This window comes from Physella acuta, unplaced genomic scaffold (genome assembly GCF_028476545.2).
Source record: "Physella acuta isolate Inbredline_101_S28 unplaced genomic scaffold, ASM2847654v3 ptg000936l, whole genome shotgun sequence".
NCBI lineage: Eukaryota > Metazoa > Mollusca > Gastropoda > Physidae > Physella > Physella acuta.
The window spans coordinates 169,709-194,049 of NW_026732453.1; the positions used below are offsets into that span (position 1 = coordinate 169,709).

The window sequence follows — 24,341 nt, forward strand, 5'->3', positions numbered from 1 at the left end:
TTTGTGGAGAAACTAAATGGCGGGAGCCTATTTGTCGGGAGTCGTAATGACGGGGGCCGTTTTGTGGAAAAAACTAAATGACGGGAGACTATATGTCGGGAGCCAAAATGACGGGAGCCTATTTGTCAGGAGCCTTATTGACTGGAGCCCTTTTGTCGGGAGCCTATATAACGGGAGCCTATTTGTCGGTAGCCTAAATGACGGGAGCCTATTTGTCGGGAGCCTATATGACGGGGTCCATATGTCGCTGGCCCTTTTGACGGGGCCGATTTGACGGGGTCGTTTTGACGGGGTCGTTTTGTCGGGGTCGTTTTGACGGGGCCGTTTCGTCATTGGCCGAATTGACGCCGCACGCTTTTAAATTCAGTGTTGACCTAAAAAATGTAAGTAATGAGTATGTAAAGGAATATACAATATTAAAATAATCCATTTACATATAGCAAATATTGGAATATTTAAAACATAAATACTTGGATGTTAATTCTTTGTATCATTTTGTGGAGCATGTTTTAATAACTGTTTAAAAAGATTTTGTTTCAGTAAAAAAAAATATTATACTTAAGTCTTAAGTGAATAATTATTTTGTGAAAAATTTAAAAGAAAATGCAATGAAAGCAGAAATATTTTAAACAAAATTCTAACTTGCACTAACCACTGATAACGACAATAAACAAAATATAAATGCATATATACTAAAACCACAATATATACAGCATTAGAAGTAACAGAAACTGATTGATTAGATTTGCCCCACATCTTATATGTTAAATAATGAGATTTAAAACTAATCAACATCAAATTATCATTTATACTACATTCAGCTATTTATTTGAAAGTATCTAGATGATGCATTTGTATATACTAAAAATGTTTTTTTGAGAACGTCTTTATTTGTAGCACTGAGTTTGTGTTACATACTCAATTATAGTACAAACAAAGTAGGCTAGTTATATTATCACAATTTATCACAAATAAGTTCTATATCTAAATTTACAGACACACAAAAAACATCTCCCTAAATCATTATTACATCATTCATCTTTTTCAAGAACACTATTTTTACTTTCATTTTCTTCCAAACGGCTTTCTTCCAAAAGCCTATTTGCAACTGCAGCAACCAAAGCAGCACCTTTACCACTTCCATCATGTGATAACATTAGTTTGAACTGGAATGGAAATAACAGTATGTGAAATGCAGATTTTAACCAAGTAAATTGTTTACCAACAAATATTACTGTTTAATACAGAAATAAAAGTATAGTAAAATCTTTGTTTTAATTTAATTCAATTTTGGATAATTAAAAAACACGTTAATTAAAAAGTCTAGTGACAATTTAAGCGCAATTTCCTAATGTACGGGTCATCACGTTCAATAGATGCGTCATCACGTTCCATGGCTGCGCCATCACGTTCAGTAGGCGCGCAATGGTTTTTAGTCATTTAACTCTATTGTTTTTAAAAAATGTGAAAAAATGATTAGGCCTAGCGAAACAAAACCTTGTAATTGTAACTCCCTATCACTCTCATATAAATTATAAATAAATTAATAGGGTACAAAAATAACGTTTGAATTAATAAGTAAACAAGTAATAAAAAATAAATAAACTTATAGCAAGATCTAAAAGATAGCGAAAAATAGATATCTATATATTGCTATATAGTACTGTAGTGTATTGTGTATAATGTAAGTTTAAAAATTTTTTTTGTGACCGAACGAAAGAATATTTTTGAAAACTTTCTTCGGCAATATTGTTCTAAATTATGGCAGGAATCGATTGGTAAATGTTTCAAGTCGCTAAGTGGTCTGGTTGCCGAGACATGGGCCAAAAACTGCATTTTTTCGAGGTTTTTTGGCTTTTCTGGGAAATCCAGGAAGGAATTCCGGGAATTTTTTGGCCCACTATCATCGTCGTTAACATATTTGCTTTTGGAACTAGTCCTCGATATTGCTTCGTTGAGGAGGAGATACGACTTAAAGCTGCGAACACACATCCATCCATCCATTCCCAGAAAAGACGAGTTAATAAACGCAATTCTCCAGAATGGAAATTGCGCTAAAAAGGATATTTGGAGTTTTGACTATGAACATGGTAGAGATATGTGCAAATTTGAAACTCTCCCCTCAACATGAGGTGAAGTCATTTATTCTTTTGAGCAACTCCATGAGTTGTGTAAGGTGAGGATATAGATGGTTTGGTTAATGACCAAAGTAAAGAAATTATCACTTAAAGAAAGATGAGCAGCTTTAAAGTAATGCATTTCTCATGTATTTCATAAGCATCTTTTCAATCATCTCGGAAACACCCAAATCTAACAATCGGCTTTACAAATTACACAGATATGGTATTGTCGGAACAACTTTTCGTTACCACCGTCACCACCTGCGCAAAAGAAATATCCACACCAATATGGGGACTGCTGCGCGCAGTGCGCTGAGGGAATATCCACATACACACCAATTCGACAAATATTCAAGGGGCGTGCTACAACCACCACAGCTTTTACCGTAGCGAAGCACTTTTTAATACTAAAGAGCCTAATACTATTTTATTTCTTAAACAATGCCAACCATATTTTTAGTAATTGTTCTTTATGCAGAAATAAAACTTTTGTCACGAGGGAATTGTGATGTCTTTCATAGAAAAAAAGTATGGTAATTAATACGCAAATTTTGAAACTTTTGAATACTAAAATTAAGGGTACTATTTTTCAGACCTGGTAAAATTCTGACCAGTAGCTCTTTCAAAAAGTTTTCGTGACAAAAGTTTTAACATATACTGAAATATAAGCTGTTTAAAGTTGATTGCTATAATGCATAAATAAAATAGCCTTAGCGTTTTTAAAAGTAACAAAAAATTCAAATGGCAGTGGTTTTTTCGGGTTTCCATGACAACCAAATTTGTTTTCAATCCTTTTTTTTTGGTGTTTAATACTTACCATGTGCCAAATATGCTAAAAGTACACAAAAGATCTTAAATTGTAAAAAATAGAAAAAAAACAAACAACAGAGCATATCCCCTTAATGGGATGTATATTTGTGTAAAATTTAGTCAGTTTTGTAAATCCAGGTTTAATTTTTTCTCTTTGATGCATGTAGAAAGTAGATGCCTGAAAGAAACTCTGGTAGAACGTAGGCTTTAATTATAAACAATTTGTTGTTGGCTTTACATTAAGGGGTAAACATCCCAAACAACACATGGTACTTTAGCTGGTGGTTGTATGCACATACATTAAATAGATTCTAGATTTAATTACATTGTTAAGGAGAGTTTTATAGCGAATTCAAATGAAACTCAATAAAGCTAATTTCAAGAAATATTTGTAATTATTTTTTGTAACTTTCATTATTTTATCTTATCTAAAAACATTTTTAAAGCACTGGTCAACCGCTGCTAAGTGTTTTTTGGAGGGATTGTCAACTTAAACAGTAAAATCGGCTTTACAAACTTGACTAGATATGGATTAAAGAACTCAAGACTTTCCTGTTACCAATCATAGGGTTTACCATCTGAGCACACCGTCCCATTCTGTTTAAAGAACACGGCGCAAAAACATAAATACAAATGATAGCTGCAGTGAGGTTAATAAGTAATATAACAGATAGTGTTAGTTACCTCACAAGTTAAAGACAGTTATAAATACTATGGACGTTTCGACCCAAGGTCTTCGTCACCACACAATAGTGTGGTTACAGATTAGACAGAAAAGACAAACAGTAACACAATTTTGGACTTAGCTCGACATTGAAAACATGCCTTGTCTAAATGCCAAAATGTCCAAAAGAAAAGACGCGTGAAGAAGGACGCTTGGACACCGTATAGTGGTGGGGTTGGGAGCGTAGTGTATGGGGCAGGGGGGGGGGGTGGGTGGGATTGGTTAGGTGAAAGATACCTGCTCGTTCAAACCATCTGGAGCCTGAGTGCCAAATTTAAGTATAAGTCGCGTTTCAGTGTTTAGGCGGTTTTTTAAATAATGGCAAAACCGAACAGCGGTTACACAAAAGTCATTTTTTATGTTTTGTCCACTCTTGTTAAAGTGTTTGTCCACAGGATGACTATCTTCATTGTTTATTGACCGCATGTGTTGACTAACCCTGTCAGACAATCGTTTCCCAGTTTGTCCAATATAAAAGATGTTGCATCGCCTACACTGGATGACAAATTACGGTACGGAACTCACAGTTGAATTGATATATTTTATTCTGAGGGTTCCCTTAGGCAGCAGAACTGATTCAACCTGAAGGGTGAAATGACACATATTGTAGTTGCGGGAACAAGAAGTAGTGCCAAACCTTGTGGTGATAGTGGATGGCAGGCGGCTCCAGACTAAAAGGTCTCTAAGATTGCATTTCCTTCTAAACACCACCAAAGGATTCTGTTGAAATAAATGGCCTAAATGGGGGTCTGACTTAAGGATAGAATAATTTTTTATAATATTTTAGCCAAATGAGGGTGGTAGGGTAAGATGAGTTTAGTTCTATCTGACTTTTGTTTTGGAAATTGTAGAAGGGAGGCCTGGTGGTCAACAGTTCTTCTGCGGTGTAGTGTTGACTGAAGTATATGTTCTAGATATGACCGGAGCCGGAAGAACTGTAATAGTTCATGGGCCTTGTTCCAAAAGTCAACATCATCTTGACAAATTGTGAGAATGGTATTGAATTTTTGCAGGCTGGGGTGTGTGAAGAAGAGTACAGCAGATATGAGTGTGAGTCGGTTGGTTTGTAGAATATGGTCGTTCCAACGTTGGTTGTGTTAAGTAATATTGTCATATCCAGGAAGTTAACAGAACTGCTGTAATTTCAGAGGTAAATTTAATGTTTTAGTTCTTCTTCTGCCATCTCTGATGCCTAACCCATCATCAATGTACCGCTGATAAAAACCTGGAATTCTGCCAGTGTTTAATTTTACTGAAGTTGACCCTCCAGGTAACCCATAAAAAGACACACATAACTGGGATCTATTTTTGTTCCCATTACTCCACTTATTTGGTAAAAAAACTGCCCATCAAACTCGAACGAGTTGAGAACTAACTCGGTTAACCTAAGTATAGTGTTACAGTCAATAGAGGGATGGGGGTTCACATTGAAGAAAAGTTTAATCACTAGTAGACAACCTTTGTGGGGTATCGAGGTGTACAAAAACACCACTTTTATTAAGAAAACTAATCTCCATTTATTGTTAGTAAATTTGAGAGATTCTAAAGTTGCATGGTTGGTATCTTTGAGGTAGGATGGTAGTGCTTCAACTCTGGGTTGAAAAATGCTGTCAAGAAAGGAAGATATAGTTTAGTAGGACAGGCACATGCGGATAATGGGTCTACCTGGGCAACCAGATCTATGAATATTGGGTAGTAAATAAAATAAAATGAAGGTCTTCCCAATTTGCTGTCAAAGATGCGTAGGCTAGATGCTGTTTTAATGTGTTCATAGTTTGGTAACAACAGCGTTATTAGTTAAGATGCCATCTTTTAGATGCGGCAAGTAGAACGTACTGTCAGAGAGTTGCTTGTTTATATGCCTCTTTTGTGTACATATCTTTATCCCATACAACGATAGCTCCGCCATTGTCAGCCGGTTTAATAACAATGTCCGTGCAGGTCATTAAGGATGCAAGCGCACACGATTCACCAGCTGTGAGATGGAGTGTTTTAATGGGGCCAGTTTCAAGTTATTTTTAGTTTGTACTCAGTATGCGACTGTCTTTTTGCGAGTTTATAAAATAAGTCATCTTCAATGTTATCTTGATTAAAACCTGGGGGATGGTTGCGGAAGAGCTCGTGGGCGCTGCTAAGCAGAGTAAATTTATCAGTGGTTGGTCTCAGGGGTATAAATTACAAGCCTTTATTTAGGACAGATTGTTCATCACTCGAGAGGGGGATGGTGTCAGGTATGCAGACCACTTTAGTATCGGAAGGGGCGTGGCTATCTGCCATCAGTTTAGGGGTAGGGCAGAGGTTTTTGAGTTTCTTATTTTCATGTTTCACCAGGTAGGAATAAAAAACATTTTAATCATGAGGCTTTTCTATATTGCTGTACGCTGGTTGTCAAAAAATTAAAAGATGTTTTTCTTGGATGTGCATTTTGTTTTACTTCAACAGCAATTCACAGATAACAGTACTAGCAGAAATATTACTTCAGCAAAATAGACAAGCTGAAATTTTATGGGAATTAACATAAAGTGGGGGGGACTGGGTGAAAAATTGTCATGTTTGGAAAACTGTACAATGTGGCAGATAACCTGAAGGTGAAATAAAGAAAATCTGAAGAAAAAAAGTTACTTCCCTGAACAGACGCAAAAAACAACCTATAATTGACCACATTGACATAAAATCTATTCTCTGCTTTGCTTGATAAAGCCAGCTTTCTCGATGAACAGGATAAATTTTGTATTTATGCAGTATGCTTCCTTGGAAATGAAAAATTAACCAAACCATTCTGATGTTGTAGAAATAACTCAAACAAAAAGGTGTTAAAAAAATTCATAAAAAACGTTTTAATAACAAGCTTTTATGTACTAATGCACTAAAAAGTAGAAAATAAATTATTCACTACTATTTAAATTACTATAAAGAAAAGCGCGGGTCACTTTAGTACCTATTGGATAAAGCTTGTTATTAAAATGTTTTTTATGAATTTTTTTTCAGTACTTTACATGTTTTATTTACAATAGAGTTACATGACTAAAAACCATTGCGCGACCACTGAACGTGATGGCGCAGCTATTGAACGTGATGGCGCAGCTATTGAACGTGATGACGCGTGTGGTGTGGTTGGATAGACATGGCTACTAATTCGGTCAAAATTTTAATTAATTCAAAAAAAATTAATTAGGCATCCAATTAAGTCAAATTTAATTTCAGATTGCATTTTCTTCATGTCTTGACCCACGTGCCAAGTGTGAATCGTATCGATCAAGTAGAAGTTTCCGAATTTTCACTCCGGCGTTTCGGTCTAGACAGACTGACAGACTGTCGAGGAAGTGAGTTAAATAAAAGCTTCTAAAAACACCTGTTTTTTTTGGGGGTCGTGAATTAAAAAAAAAGGCGTTGCCAGCAAAAAGAGCTGGGAACCCAGAGCATTAAGGACATAATATTTATCAAAAAACTGCAATTTATTTTCAAAGATTTTTCTATCAATAGGTATTGTGTATTTATGAACATCCAGCCCAGTGATTACAGATTTGCAAATTACAAGGAAAATATTACAAATAATTTGTACTTACAGAGATGTCAGATCTTGTCAAATCTTTTGTTTTCTCCATCATTAGATCATGAAAAAAAGGATGAAAACGATAGAGAGAACCATCAACACCCACTGTTACTAATTTTCTGTCCATTTTGTTGAGAAGACAAGCAATACCTAAATACAGAAAACAACAGACAAAAATATCACAAATGAAAAAAAAACTAGCAACTTTAGCTGTTTTATATGAATATGATGCAATTAGAGCAATGTTTTTGAGACAAAATGTTAATGGTAAGTATACCAGCTTATGGTAATAATGAAAAACACAACAACAAACAATGAATTGACTTAATTTTAGTAGATTGTTACAAACACCCCATCATTACTAAAAGCACATTTTCACATAGAACATCATCATACAAGTGAGAACCCTCTATTATGCATAGAGTACTCACACAGAGAAGTTAGATATAATTTTTTAAAAAATCTAGTAATAAACTTTAAATAACCATGTTAAAGTTAGATCTTTAATAACAGCTAGAAGAATGCTTGCATGGGCTTGTGCTGTAGGCATAACAGCACCACCAAGAGTGCAGCACCACCGCGAGTGCAGTAATGTATTGTGAACATCTGGTGTAGTAATGAGTATTATTATACGGGATCCGGACAAAAGGCAGACAAGACAAAAGGCAGACATCCAAAAGGCAGACAAGTTTTATAAATAACAATCTACAATTACATGCATGTTTAATATCTAAAATATGTAATTATATACGACTTTTTAAGTTTCTAATAAATATTCTTAGGTACATACAATAGGATAAAATAAAACACACGATGTAACCAATTATTTGTTGCTGATATGTTGATCCATATATATGGAAATCACAGGGGTAAGTTTATACAAAAAACAAAAATAACGTACCAATTTCTGCACACTTGTATCACAATCACAACAGAATTAATGAATCCAACAAATATAATAAACACTTTTTTTCACGCAATTCACAATAGACGAAACTAAATATAATTAAAATTTTGTCTATATTTAACATGTAGTCTAGTCAAGGCACGCGATTGTACTACTTCATTCGATTTCTTTGCGAAATATGGTGGTAACGCCACCTATCTGTTTATTCTTTGTACACTCCCGTCATCTCCAGTCGCATGGACCCCATTGTTCACCTTATAAGGATAGAAACTAGCATTGTCTCTTGGTGTTCCACCTTGTTGTATGTAGGGCGATGATACCAGCGGCTTTTGACTAGGTTTTGATGATTATCTCACCTCGATTACATAGAAGGAGCTATGAAAATCGCAATATTTAGTTGTTGATACTTTGTGTTTGAGACACTCCCGTAATCTCCAGTCGCTTGACCCGATGGTTCACCTAATAAGGATAGCAAATAGCACCGCCTCTTCTTTTGAACATTTCACCTTTTTTCATGCCTTATTTCAATGGTTGTCAAGATAGGAGCTATGCAGTAACACATATTTTGCGATATTAGTATTTTTTATGCTTGTCGGCCTTATGGTCTGTTGGCCTTATGTCCTGTCGGCCTTATGTCCTGTCGGCCTTTTGTCCATGTCGGCCTTTTGTTCATGTCGGCCTTATGTCTTGTCGACCTTTTGGATGTCGGCTATTTGTCCTACACCCTTATTATACTACTAGTGCCATTGGGCTGTAGAATTTTAGAAGGTTCTGAGAAAACGCAAAAAGGTGAATATTTCTTATATTCTTTATAAGAAAAATTTTCTTTCATCTACCTAATACACTACTTTGTTATCTGCATTTTAGAAACAGGAAAGAGTAATGTACCACTTCCTGATATCAGAGGTCACTTAAAATTTTAGAGTAATCCAAGTATAAGTATAAAATCTTATACTTTTATATGAAATTTCGTCAAGTTTTTGTGTTCCAATGGAAATAAAGTACCACTCCTGGTTACCAGAAATAGTGAAGTTCACCAGCTTCTGTGAGCTTGCCATATGAAGCGATAGTGTGGTTAGCACTATGCTCAGCCGCCTTTATTTCCCTTATGTGAGTTAGTTACCATCACAGCTGGGTGGACTCAGGGTCACCCTACTGACTTGAACCCGGATTTGAACTAGAGATTTTCGGGTTCGCAGTCTAGCTCTTTACCGCTAGACCATGCTATTCCACTACTCAAGTTATAGGGTTTTTATAAACTGGAAGTAGAGGAAGTACCATTTCCGGTTATAAAGAAATAGATGTACGTCTATATGAAATTTTGCCAACTTACTAATACAGTGTTAAAGTTATTATGCTCACATATATACAGACAGATAGGATAATAAGATTTAGTTTTTCCAGCTCAGAAAGGTTGTAAAACATCAAAATTTGTCAAAACATCAATTTCAAATTTTTTGCACAATTACAATAAATGATTTTTATTATGTATATGATAAAGTAGGGAGGTGTAAAATGGTAGAACTGTTAAAATCCGTGTGCGACAACCATACTTCCTCTATTTGCTGTATATGAAAAAGTAACTTAACAAAATAATACTTTAAGTACCTGCCGATGCAAGATATGCTGCTCTTTTGGAAACTAAACTGCAAACATGTCTCACTAGCCGGCAGTCCTGTTCATTGTATGTTGATAACTCAAGTTCATCAAAAATTTGTTTGGTTACTTTAAAACTGTCAACATCATCACTGAAACATTAAAAAAAGTTTTACTTCAATACTAAATAAAAAACAGCACATCTATGTTAAAAGCAGGTAAAACAGCTTATTTGTTACCTACCCTTCTATTTCAGAAACATATTTAGTATAAAATCTTCCTCGAGTTGCCAAATGGTAAGAGCCCTCACCATCAAACAACAGGTTATGTTTCCTTAATCTTTCAATTGCAAGACGAGCTATTTCACCCATGTACATTCCAGAAATCATCTTTTCATAACTGAAAGAGTGAAAAGTAAAGTCGTTGCTAGTGCTTATAACAGAAATCTTGGAATTCATGATATTTATGTTCTTAAAATACAAAGCAATATATTTTCTTTTTAAATTGGAGTTCAAACAAATCTGTAATTTAATGTGTTCAATATTAAAATAATAAGTATGATTACTAACATTTGCTTTCCTGGATTAATGGAATGTTTATCAATTGACCTATCGAAATCTGTCAGAATAAACTCCAAGCAGCCGTCATTTCCAAAAGCTCCCCATTCTGTATTTATTAACACCTAAAATTAGCAAATAAAATAAAAGTTGTTACCAGAATACAATGCACAGCTGGACTATGTGCCCAGACAATAACTAATCCAGTAACACTAACATAAGGAGTGTTGTATTACATGTCTTTGCTAAGGTAGTAAGAGTAGATGCTTAAAAAATAAACATTAGACAATCCCACAAGTTAAATAATTTTTTAGCGATTAAGCTGGCACTACAGGTGGTTCATCTTGAGTACCAGTTGCACTCATAATTATATTAGACCTTTATTTATAATGGAAAGTCACTTTGGTTGCTTGAGTAGAGGGATAAACTTTTGGTACATTAATTATTTTTTATTTTGAAACAACAATAGGGGGCTATATAATTGTAGATTTTATTTAAGATTTGGAAATAATTTGTTAAATTCCTTATATTGTCTTGTCAAAATCCATACTTGTTTAGGTTCTCTAAAATCTCCATCCCATGTTTTTACTTCTTCAAGTGATTCAATATAGCAGGCATTAGTTCCAGTTCCTGAAGGTGAAACAAAGATATAAATATATATATTATTTTACATCATCAAACTATTTTGAAAAAACATAGGTTTTAAGCAGCTGTTCTATACATAATAAAAATAAAGTGACGCAGGTTTATATTTTATAAAAACCAACAACAGAATTAAATTTATAACACTTCAGTTGGTAAAGAAATAATTTCTGTATAATTTTTAAATGCTTGTCTTAATGATGCTTTATTTTTAAGAGAATATGGTTAGGAGAAAATGCTTGCATGAAGTCTGTACATTTCATTTATAACTCAGGGTATAGAAAATATAAATGGTGTCTGTCACCACTGTTTCTTTCAGACTGTTTTGTTTGGGGGAGGGGGGGGGGGGTTAGACACTGGTAAAAGTATATATTTTCTATATTAATTCTACAATGTTTACTGCGTTAGGCATGAGAGATACTGTTTAAATGTATTTTACCATATCTAATTGGATTATGTTGGGAATTAAGGAGGGGAAAGTGGTGTGCAAAGGTTATTTTTTCCAAGCCTTATTTTGAGGTTTGCTATTAATTAACTACCTATAAAATAGCTTGTATTCCCTGAAGGAGTTATATAATGGAAATTAATAATGAGAAAGACTGAATCATTAACTCTAGTGAGATTACTTGTTTTCATTAAAATAATGGACATACAATATAAGTTAAATAAAAAGTTCTCACCCAAAATAAGACCAACAGCACACTGTCTATCACTATGTGCACATGACATAAGAGCTCCAACAGTATCATTAATAACAGCCAAACATTTTACATTTTGCATATCCTAAGTGCATTCAAGAAAAAATTACTGTTAATATAGCTAATATAAAGTTAATAGGACTTTACTCAAATTAAGTTAAAAATATTATATTAAATATTAGCTATTTTAATTTGCTAGTAAACCAATTGACATTGTTTGCTGCAATTGTTATTGATACAGAGCAAATTAAGTATAGATCTACATGTAAAAATTCACAAACATTTTCATATATATATATATATATATATATATATATATATATATATATATATATATATATATATATATATACATATATATATATATATACACACACACACATATATATATATATATATATATATATATATATATATATATATATATATACACATATATATCTTCTAAATTTGTCTTTTGAATAGAATTAAATTTTTTGTTGATTCATAAAGAAGCTTGTTGGCTATCAATAGTTGTCTGTGTGGATTGTTTTATGACCTCATAAACTCAGCTCTAAGATTAATAAGAAACATACAAGGTATTAAAACATGACATACTGATTTATGGTAACATTAGGTATGATTTTTTAAAACAGTCATAGATCATTTTGGAAAGCTGCTATGTCAAGAACTCAAGATTCTAAGATAATAGATACTAAATTTGTTCATACATCTCAATTAGTAAAAAGTTATGACGTCTTAAAAAGTTCAGTTTTTTTTTTACATCCTAAAAAGTGCCATGTTTGGGGGGTGGTTCTATCTGTAAAAGTATATCATACAAACTCAAATCTTTTGAACCCAACACAAAGACACTTACTCAGAGAAAAGACTCAAACCTCTAAAATAAGTTCATAATTTAAATTAATTGTATTGAAATTATCTTTTCTCACTTTTTGATCAAATTAAAAAGGCAAGTAAAAAACATATTTTGTATATATTTTAAAAAATCCCCAAAAGATTTCTAATGAAAAAGTGTATCAAAATGTAGGGGAATATTTCTTCTTTGAATTTAAGTAACTTTATGCCTATAACACATGTTTGAAACACACTTTTAATCAGAAGAGAGGAGTGGTTCACAATCTGTCAAAAAAGCGTCTTTTTTAAAAAAAAATTTTTTTTGATACCTACAGTAGATCTGGATATATTGAAATACAGAATAACCATTGCTCTTAAACAGTCTTTATGTCTGTGACTTATTTATGATGGGCGATGCAATGGTGTCTGGAAGAGTGCTAGGGTCCCATGAAGAAAATATGTTTAGTTGAAATAATTATTAGTCTCTAGAGCAAGGGATGCATTTAAAACTAAGAAAATTTATTTAGAATGCCTCAGTCGGTGCACCTTTATGTTATAAATATATATTTATACTTAGCTGGTTCTACAATTATCAATATGGTAGGGCTACACCAAAATTCACTTGCTTATTAAATATAAATACGGAGGCTAAATCGATAACCATGCTAGTCTTGCATTCTCACCCTTAGTATCTTAACAGATGTTCTTCACAACTATAATATGTAAGTATGTAATGAATAACCACCTTAAACAGTCAACATAATTGAGGACTTAAAAAGGTTTCCCATATATTCTTTTCAAGGGGCTTTAATAAGGGTTTATTTCCAAGCTGACTATAAAGTGCTAATACATCTGCCTTCATGCACTGACCATTAATATATATCACTGACCATTAATATATATGCACATTGTTATAACTTGAGTAAAGATCTCGCAATGGGTTAGTTCAACTGAAGCAGCTGAAAAATTACAACAAAGGGAAATAACCAAGATAATATTTTGCAACAATTTAACTCCTGATCAATTCCTCTGAATATTAAAATTTCAATAATAGTTTTTCTTCTGAAGCCCTCGGGTGCCTTTTTGAACCCTAATGGGCCAAAATTAATTTTTTTTTGCACAAACCTTTCCAGGAGCATTGTCAAAAACGCCCAAAGTTTAAAGGGAAGAAAGGTATAGTAGTGCATACCCACACTTTTATACATCTAATATAAAGCTCAATTCTGTATGTAACACATATGTTTGTCGTGGATCTTCCATGGATTTAAGTGTTAGATAATTAAAGTCCTTATGGTCTAAATTTATGAGTTAAAAAATTAATATTGAAAGTTATGGGAAATAATTTTCATTTATCAAACTGAAAGTAATAATTTTCAGCATGTTCATTAAACACGAGTTTAAAAAAAATATCATCTTTTACAAAAATTCTAATTATGTATTTATTTAGTCCTATAGCACTTACTTCCCTTCGATAAATTAGGAAAACACAATTACTTCCCTTTATAAAACCATTGCATTAGTGGAAAAGAATTTACTTTTTATTACTTTGTTTTGGTGTTGGGAGAAAAAAATAATTACATAATTAGCGGGGATTGATCAAGTGCAAATGTTGTAGGTATTTTACGGATAAGCTTGGAGTATTATAATTGTTCATTAAATTGAAACAAACGCATCCGTTTAAGTGAGTGCAAAAGACTATGAATAAGTTGGGGTACTATAGTCGTTTATTAATCTAAAACAGGCGATTCCGCCCCGGGCTAGACTGTGAGCACTTTGCGTTTATGTTCGCGTTAGTGTTTTCTTTGTGTTTAGGTTGGGTTTGCGTTAGTGGTTGCGGTTTGATTTGGTTCGTTTTTGTTCTTTCTTTTTTCGTTTTTTTCTTTGGGTTTGTATTTGTGTTTTTGGTTGGTTTTGCATTTGGATTTGGTTTGTTTTCGTTTGCTTTTTTTTTTTTTTTTTTGTTGTTATTGGTTGGTATTGGTGTTTGTGTTTGTTGTTAGGTTTTTGTTTGCTTTTTTGTTTGTTTTTTCTTTGTGTTTGTATTGGTGTTTGTGGTTGTGTTTGTTGTTGGTTTTTTTTTTGTTTGTATTTGTAATTGTGTTAGCATTATGTTTGCGTTTTGTTGTTTTGGTTGGTTGTGGTTTGGGTGGGCAATGCCGGGTTTATGATGATTACTAAACACACAGGTAATGGTCTTTAACAGAAAGGTTTTTCACAGAAGCCAGAGCAGGGCCTGGCCGGGACGGCTAGTATAGATATAGATGATATGTAAATACTTTTAAAGCAATATACCTAACAAGAAAAGAACATGCAATTTATGGAAAAGAACTTAATACTTATTCTACACTTTGCTGGTTCTCTTGTTTGGCATTCTAATAATGTCAAAGCAGAGTACAAAATGTGATATATTTTGTACTCTGCTGGCCTACTTTGGGCATTTGAAAGAATGCTAGGTTTACTGTTTACCAGTAACATATACACCTTAGACAGCTGACCAGACATTTCTTATTTTCTTTTGTTAAAAATCAGTCCATACAAAATCAATATATATGAGAATTCAACTAAAATGTTAACAAAATCCTACTCCTCTTCTTTCAATAGCATCATGCAGCAGCTTAACAATATCATTTCCTTCAACTCCTTCACACTTAAAACCCTTGGTCCATGTAGTAAGAATGGCTTTGTCTAAACCCTCTTGTCGGCAAGGGAAAGAAAATGTAAATCCCAATGGTAGATTGCGATCTTGTAACTTGTGGTCTGACATAAATTTGAAGATACAGTCTGCAATGTGGTCAAATAACTGAAAAAATAAATCACGGATGAGATGACATTGGTATTAAAATTAAGGGCTAATAAAGGGTCTTAATTTTAGTTTTAATATAACCTCACATTTCTAAACCCATTATTTCCCATGGTTACACAAGTACCAACACCCTTCATTTCATTTTTAAGTGCTTGATTTCAATGGAATGTCCAGTTACAGACAAGTTAGTAGTTAGCTGCTTTTCAATAAATAGAATTAGTAGGTCTATTAAACTAAGATAGTTTTTGTCACCACTTTTAGTGCAATTTTGCATTCTAATATAACTGCAGTGTTTCTACTGATTAGTGACTGACATATTATCTTATGCTTTAGAACAAATGACTACAGTAAGATACTGGAACCAAATATATACATTCTACTTACACTAATTACAGAGTTTTGGAATAAGCTTATTTTTTTCTATTGTTGAGCAAAAACATTAGAAATGTTCTGGATTTTCAGATGAGTGTGCAAGCGTTTAAGCGTAATATGTGCATCCTAATTCCTAGCAATCATCTGATAGCAAAATGTAACTTAAATACACTACTCTTGAGCTTTTTAGCACACTTCAAAATTTATAACTTCTCTACTATAGCAGGGTCGAATGGTAGGGCGTTTGGCTGCTAGCCCGAAGATTTCATGTTCGGACTTGTGACTGTAGGATGGGTACCAGAAGCGTAGGGGAGTAAAAAATCGGCTGGGCGTATTGCTGACCACACCATCCCTTCATATGCTGAAGTAAAAAAACATACTTCATCTGCCCATTGGATTGCTAGGTCTAAAGAGGAATCTTTACTTACTTTACTAACAAAATTATAGTTTTTAACAATTACTTCCTATTTCTTTAACTTAATTCCAAACATGTATTAAAGAAACAATTTAATACATAAAGAATTAAAATTTTCTATTAAAACCAGTTTGGATTTTAATTAAAGAAATAGTAATCAATTATAAAAATATTATTTAACCAAGTTTATTTTAACAGGTTCAATTTTCCTAGCCCCATATTTTGTTTGAAGTGTATATAAATATTTTTAGTTTCTGTATTTATTTCCTCATTTGAGTTAATGAAATGGAATTATAATAAAGCTGATAAATCTATGGGCCCAGAATGTGCGTATGGGATAACACTTTACTGACTATAAAAGCAGGTAGATAACAAGTGATTTATTTAGGTTTAAAAATGAGACAATGAAAGAGAAATAATAATCATTAAAAAAGTTTTAAAAAACCCACGTTTTCTGATTGAACTAAAAAGTAGAAAATAAATGCTATACATCACAATAATGCAAGCGATCACTCTACTATAAGCGATGAAAAACGTGGGGCGCCGAAGTAAAAGTTATATTACTATTGATTAGATAATACTATTGACTTTTATTAGGGAGCTTGTAGAGAGTCAACAGTATTAGAAACTGTAAGAAAATCACGGCGGCCCACGTTTTTGATCTCTTATAGTAGAGTGATCGCTTGCATTATTGTGATGTATAGCATTTATTTTCTACTTTTTAGTTCAATCAGAAAACGTGGGTTTTTTAAAACTTTTTTAATGATTATTATTTTCTACTTTTTAGTCTTTGTCTGTTTGTTTGCATTAAAATCTTGCTATCGATTTTATCTTTTCACTTTTTTTTTTGGGTAAACGAAGACAACTCGTAAAAAGACAACTCGTAAAAAACACGTTGTGTGAATACGTTACTGACTAGAACACATAGATTTGAACCCGTGTCGAGTGGGATAGCAATCGTGTGCCCAACCACTCGACCATATCGTCTCCCCCATACTGGCCACCAGTTGTTACGGTTGTTTGTACACAAATTACAGTTACTGGGTTATGTCCCTTTTTCCCCACGTTTTTACTACAACGAGCCGACCTGCGGCGTATCATACGCCGCTATTTAATTGATTTATTTTCTACTTTTCAGTAATTCATAATTTGTGAATAAGACAGTACCAATGCTGCCACTGAAAATATTTGCTTTAAAACACTAACCCCCCTCCTTTCCCCTAACCCCGACCCTACACACCCCCCCCCCCCCCCCCGTGAAAGCAGCCTCCTCTTAGTTACCTCCTGTAAGTTTAAAGTCGGTTCAAACTAAATTATCTGCCCCTAATAGCCGTCACTAAACCTGGCTGTACGGTTTGTAAACATTAACGTGACCACAGCTCAGCAGACCATGTGGGGGTGGGGTAGGGTGGTAGTGATAGTGATAGAGAGAAAGAGAGGGGACTGTAAGGAGGCGCTTGCAGCTTGTTTTCTAATGGCTCGCAGAGGAGAATTATATATATAGATTATATAGCGGTCTAAAATGCTCAATAAAATGTTTCCATGGATCAATTTAGTAATAATAACAATTGAATATTCTAATGTCATCCAAAACAAAGCTTCCCTGAAAATTTCAGCGCGCTAGCTAACTGGGAAGTGCCAGAAATTTCGATCGCAAGATTTGATTGGAAAGACAAACAGAGACGAAAGCAAGTTAAAGAAAACGTGGGAAAAAAAATGTCATAGGCCCTATTCTATAATTAAGATCTACTTTTATCTTAATATATAAAAGCTTATGCGTGCACTTCTCACTTTCTGTCCGCAACATATTTCCCGAGCCTATGAGATCAGTATCTTCAGTAATATATCGTGGACTTAAAAATAAGACTTTTGTTGAAAATAATATGTTGAATGTATTAAATGTATAAACTAAATTTTATTTAAAGAAGGAAAATAAAAAATAAAGGCTTATTGATTCAAATTCAAATGTAGAAACACATTTTCAATTATGCAACCGGAAAAGCGTTTATGATTGTGACAAGAGCGCAAAAAACAATGACATCACATGTTTAAACTACTGAAAGTACACAACACAAATAAAGTCATCTTCCAATTTTAGAATATGAAGAAATGAACTTTCATTTAAATTTGATTTAGATCTATAGATCTACATATCAAGACATATGATATGAAATGTATAGTTTTCTAGGCCAAAACTAATACAAATTACTTAAAAAAACATCAACATAAATACCACTGAACAGCCGGGTTTTTAATGGAATCATTTAAGTCTCTTAATCAGTGTGTGCATTTAATATGGTGTTGTGTTGACTAATAATGTATATTATTTGGTTTTAATTATTCTAATAGGTAGGCCTATTGGTAGCCTAAGTTATTTTAAATGTATTGGATTTTTAGCTATTTATTTATTTTTTTGCTTTGTCACTAATAGCGTTCAATGTGTAGTAAAGCATGTTGCGTTTTGACCAATATTTTATAAATGAGATAAATGGCCCAGTGAGGGCGCTAGGTTGATAGTGTGATCTTTTTCTCTAAACCAAAACCAAAATTACCACCTCAACTTCAAATTTAACTGGAAACAAACAATGCCATTGAATATGGATTTTTATTCAGAAACTGCAGTTACTGCACATTCATACTAAATATAGTCATAGTCATACCCCTAAACTTGCACCTAAGCTCAAACTTAAAGTTGCATTTAGATTTTCTTTCAGGCAACACTTTGAAGAAAGTGTACTTCCCCCTATAATGACAGATTTTATATAGAAAGGATACTTTCACAAGTGTCCACCCCCATCGCTGGAAAATTTAGTCCACCCCCCCTCCCTTCGAAAATTTTCAAGTACACACTAAAGGTAGCCGCTACTTCTATAATCTATACCCATTTCCCACTTTTGGCCACTAAACCTCAATCATGCAGACAGTGTTTCTTTCAGACCTTTTTCCATGGGGAGGGTCACTTAAATTTTTTCCAGCGATGAATAAAATTCTCCATGGTGGGGGGGGGGGGGGGTTTAGGCCTCATAATTACATTTTTTAAATGACAGAAACAAAGAACTTCCCAACGTTTCATGGCAATAGGCTTGAAAAGCTGGTTCTAAATTTTTGTTGCCAGAAAGCATATTTTTAAAACAAAATTTAATACTTTATAGCATTTGTGTAATGTGTGAAAAATATCTTTTGTTTTTATTAAGGGGATATGCACGCAAAAAAATCACAACATTTCTTGTTTTATCGTCATGATGGGTTTCTTGCACTTTTAGATACTTTGTCCATTTTTGTATTAAGAAAATAATAACTTTAATTAAAGAGAAAAAAAATTTTTTTGGTGTTTAAATTACCAGTTCTATGACCCTATTAATTAAAAAATAATAAATTTTTCCCAATCTTACACGCTCTCTATGAAAAGATTTATATCCGTCATCATATTGTATTTGGCATCATTGGAAAGCTGGATTTCTCCTTTATTTATAATCTTAATTTCCATCATCTCGGAAACACCCAAAGCTTACAATTGGCTTTGCAGTTTACACAGATATGGTATTTTCGTGACCTACTTTTCGTTACTTTTGGCTGTTTTTCTCAGTTTGAAGGTTTTTAACATTATAAAGCCTACTACTTTTTTATTTATTAAACAATCGCCACCAAATATTCAGTAATTGTTCTTCATGCAAAAATACAATTTTTGTCACGAGGGCTTTCATAGAAAAAAGTATTTGGTAATTAATATGCAAATTTTGAAACTTTTGAACACTAAGAATGGTACGATTTTTTTAGACTTTGTAAAATTCTTACTAGTAGCTATTTCAAAAAGTTTTTATGACAAGTTTTAATATATACTGAAATATAAGCAATTTAAATTTTATTGCTATAGGTGCATAAATAAACACGTTAATAAAAAGTCTAGTGACAATTTAAGCGCAATTTCCTTAATTAATTTTTTGTGACCGAACGAAAGGATATTTTTGAAAACTTTCTTCAGCAATATTGTTCTAAATTATAGCAGGAATCGATTGGTAAATGTTTCAAGTCGCTAAGTGGTCTGGTTGCCGAGATATGGGCCAAAAACTGCATTTTTTCGAGGTTTTTTGGCTTTTCCAGGAAATCCAGGAAGGAATTCCGGGAATTTTTTTGGCCCACAATCATCCTCGGAACTTGCTTAACATATTTGCTTTTGGAACTAGTCCTCGATATTGCTTCGTTGAGGAGGAGATACGACTTAAAGCTGCGGACACACATCCATCCAGAACAAATTAATAATCGCAACTGTCAGTATGGAAATTGCGCTAAAAAAAACCTTAGCATTTTTAAAAGTACCAAAAAATTCAAAATTGTTTTCAACCCTTTTTTTTGCTGTTTAATACTTACTTTTATATGCCAAACATGATAAAAGTATTCAAAAGGCTTTAGATATTAAATTGTAAAAAATAGGAAAAAAACGTGCATATCCCCTTAAGACTAGAAATAGTCACACAAATAATAGTAATATAATAGTAATTTAGCAAACACTTTTAATTTTGTTTAGCAGAGTCAGGGTGTTAGGGATGTTATATTTAATATAATTACAATACTATGCTATACATCATAGACCACTATTGTGTATTTTATAATGACTTTCATTATTTTACAACCCAGATTGACTTCAAGGAGAGGTTGAGGGCATTTTTTTAAAATATTTATATTGATAAAAGAATTCTAACCAGCTTTTCAACTGCTTATATTCAATACACAAATTTAAAGTGTAATCGATGGTTCCCAAACAGCTTTAACTTTTAAAAATGTAACTCTAATTTTATCGCTTGCCATATTTATAAAAAGATTTTAAAAAATTAGTATGATTACACAGACTTTTCAAGTCTATTGGATGAATGGTGTAATAATGCATAACAGACAGACAAACCCTTTCTCATTTATATAAATAAAAACTAAAATATATACATTACTAGTCAACACCATATTAAAACCCAAAAACTTTAAATAATTAAGTAAAGAAAACAGTTATTTATTTAATTTTTGTTGTTTTTCTTTGGTTTTTGAATTATTTATTTTTATTAATTTATTGTTTTTGAATTTGAAAATCTGAAGAACATGTTATTGAAAATTGATAATGTTGAAACCTAAATACTTGTTTGTTGATACGGTTTTTTAAAAACTGTTGGCTTTTTTTTGCCGACCAATGTTTTCATGGCTGTCAGCCCAGATCAGTGTTATGTATATCAATGTATGAATTAAAAAATTAATTTTTTTTTAAAATTCTCTAATTTTAAGATCATTTAGGCATATACTATTGAAAATTAATTATATTGCTAGAACCTAACAGAAATGAAAAGTAAATGTAAGTAATTGTATCATTAAAGCTATAGGTGAAATAAAATGCATTGTAATGCAGTAAACCTTTCAATCAACTTTGCATTAACGCTTAGTTTGCTTTGATGCTAACTATATCCTATATGTTGAAAAATGTAGTCATCATTTTTATTTGCATAATTAGGCTTCTAATTGTAAATTAGAATATGTCACTTTTTTATGTCATTGTAACTAAAATTTTCTTAAAATATTTAATTTCAACATTTCAATTCAATTACTTTTATATGTAACATACACGCAACAATCCACGCCACTACACAACCCCTTCTCCTCACACACATAAGCAATTACAAAGTAAAAAGGCAGCACCTTTTATAATGAGATAAATAAATGTTAATGGCTTACTTGAACTCCAGAACCTAGCATTATATGCTGCGGAATAATGAAAATTTTGCTTTCCATTTTTACTTCTTGACCATTTAAATTGATCAAAAGAACCCTAAAATTAGTTCCACCCAAGTCTAGAGCTAGGAAGTCTCCGGATTCTGCAAAAAACAAAAATTGTTCAGTATTGCTAACTTTGTTTAAAAAAAACAAACAGCTACAACTTATGAGAAACAATTTAAAAATAAATAAATAATTAAACAGACATTTTAGATAATGAATCATATTTACCAGTTCCATCAGGAACAGCTCTAACATATGTTGGAAAACATTTTATATTTGCTTTTTCATGTGTAGCTGGCGAAAGTCCTTTTTCAATATCATTATGCATCAACAACATAACCTTTCTGTAGTGATCATCTGTTAGATCTAAGGGCTTTAAAATGTTTTCAACCTTAAAATAAAAAATATTAGTAAATGAAGAATAGAATCAATTGAAAAATCCTTTGTAAAAGTGAAGTTCTTTTTTCAACCTGATGATCTTTCAGGTTCACCTGTTTCTGTGGACTCTGCATATGAAGCCTTACTTTCCCTAATGTGAGTAATGTACTCATCAGAGCTGGGTGGACTTAGGAACATTTTACTTCCTTGAACCAGGATTCGAACTCGAGACTTTCAGGTTAGCAGTCAAGTGCTCTACCTCTAGAGTCACGCTGTCCCCAAAATGCTTTGTAGGAAAACATAGAAATTTACAAAGTGAACAGATTATGCAGAAATAATAATTGTTTTGGCAACAAGTTTTTGAATAACAAGTTTTTGTGGCTGAAAAGTTAAACCAGAATCAAATTTGTCTCTTTAATTAAAGAAATTCTCTTTTTATCACTAACATTGTACAATATTAACACACAAACCAGATAAAGAGGCCTAATTTATTTTTAAGTAATTACTAAAACTTTAAGGTCTCAAAACAAACCAAAAAGGTGCCATAAGATGTCCACAAATTATTTTTATTCTAGCCCCCCTCCCTTCCCCACCCATGTGGACATCCAGAAAAATTTAATAATCCCCCTTCAAAACTTACTACATACTTACTATTTTAATAACAAAAGAATCTAGAGCTTAGGCCAAATTTTATGTTAATTTACATACCTAAACAATAGATTATGATATAATCAAAGAAGGGAAATAAGTCTAAATAATAGTCTGTCTTCTGAACGCAAATCTGAAAGAGACCTCTAGCTTGAAACATCAGGCTCAGGTCTTAGCGAAGATCAAGTTTTTTAAGGTAATTTGAATGCAAGACTAAAAATAAATGAATTATCTGCCATTCTATTACAGAAAACATTGCTCAAGATTAGTTAAAAAGAAAGAAGAGCTATTTTTTTGTGTGGAATTTTTTTTCTCCCTCTTTACAATTGAACAGGCAGCTCAATTGTGAGGATGGTTGTTGGTGATTTAAGCGCAAAGCTACTATAATATTTAATGACCATGTTTATGACATTTATTCTTAAATATATTCATTTGGCAAATTTGGCCTGCCTATTATCATTGTTATAAAATTCTATAAAGATTCTACTTATGACTGTTTAATTATTTATAATTAATAATATATATTAAATTTTTATACCTGATGGGACACCCTTCTTTCTTCTTCTTTGTTCTTAATTTTTAATGTTGGTAGGGAACGAGCCTTATCTGCCAGAGGGTTTGAATACGAGACTTTTTTCGATTTATCAACCATGAGCTTTTTGTCGACTCGACTACACATCCATCTCAATTAAGGATATGTGTCAACTGGTTATGCGCCATAGAGGACATTGACTCCGATTTCAGTCTGCTTTTCTTTTTGGATTTGCTTCCATAGCCTTTGTCCAACCAAGAACAAACTACAAGGCATCAGTTGTTTGATTTTTGAGTTGTCTCTCCTAGAAGAGTGGCTGTCCAAAGCTAACGAGCCTCATCTGCCAGAGGGTTCGAACTCGCCAACCCCATTATAATTCTAAAAGAGTTGAAATATCACTAATACAGTTGCACTAGCTTATGATTATAACACTAAAAGTGCTAAACTTGAGTTCAAAAAAGAAAAATCTGATTTTGATCAACAAGAGTTTAGATAGAAATGAAAATTACAATAAATGAGAGATAAGACATAAATTAAAACAAGGCTGAGCACTTAATGGGAGCATGTTGCAAAACTATGATGGTTTGAATAGTTTCATCATAAAGACCAGTAAAGTAAAGGAAAAGTACATTTCTTTATCAAAAGGGAAGTAATAGAACATGTATCAATTCAATATACACATGTACACATCAGCTGCAGTAAAAGACAAGCTAAAATGTCGGGTTCTGACAGGGATTGGCCAAGGAAATACTGGAGGAGAACCGAAGATGAGACAAGGACTGCTTGTCTTAGGTAGGTGTTAATAAAGAGAGCTACAAAATACTAGCAGCTTACTGGTAATTATAAATACATTTCTAATAAAACCTAAAAAGTTAAAACTAGACTGTGGATAAGGTAGTAGCAGAAGAAAGAAAAAGTTTCCACTGATACCAAATTTATATTTCTAGCTTTCTTAGGAGCAGAAATTTTTTAAATGTAAAATATGAGATCTTATAAGA

At 32.8% G+C, this 24,341-nt stretch overlaps 1 protein-coding gene across 2 annotated transcripts; it reads right to left on the reverse strand.

Annotated features, from left to right (window-relative positions):
- Positions 1 to 342: 342 nt before the first annotated feature.
- LOC131953651 (hexokinase-2) lies at positions 343 to 23,588 on the reverse strand. 2 transcript variants are annotated; one of them, XM_059316941.1, is made up of 11 exons: positions 23,350 to 23,588; positions 22,014 to 22,176; positions 21,744 to 21,883; positions 15,026 to 15,241; positions 11,590 to 11,692; positions 10,818 to 10,897; positions 10,280 to 10,392; positions 9,954 to 10,109; positions 9,723 to 9,862; positions 7,221 to 7,357; positions 343 to 1,166 (listed from the first exon to the last, which is right to left on the reverse strand). In XM_059316941.1, exons 1-11 carry the CDS (start codon positions 23,488 to 23,490, stop codon positions 1,032 to 1,034), a joined length of 1,524 nt encoding a protein of 507 aa, XP_059172924.1. In that variant the 5' UTR covers positions 23,491 to 23,588; the 3' UTR covers positions 343 to 1,031. The 2 variants fall into 2 exon arrangements, with proteins under 2 accessions (XP_059172924.1, XP_059172925.1); XM_059316942.1 differs by lacking the exon at positions 23,350 to 23,588 and adding an exon at positions 22,277 to 22,312.
- Between the last annotated feature and the right edge of the window lie 753 nt (positions 23,589 to 24,341).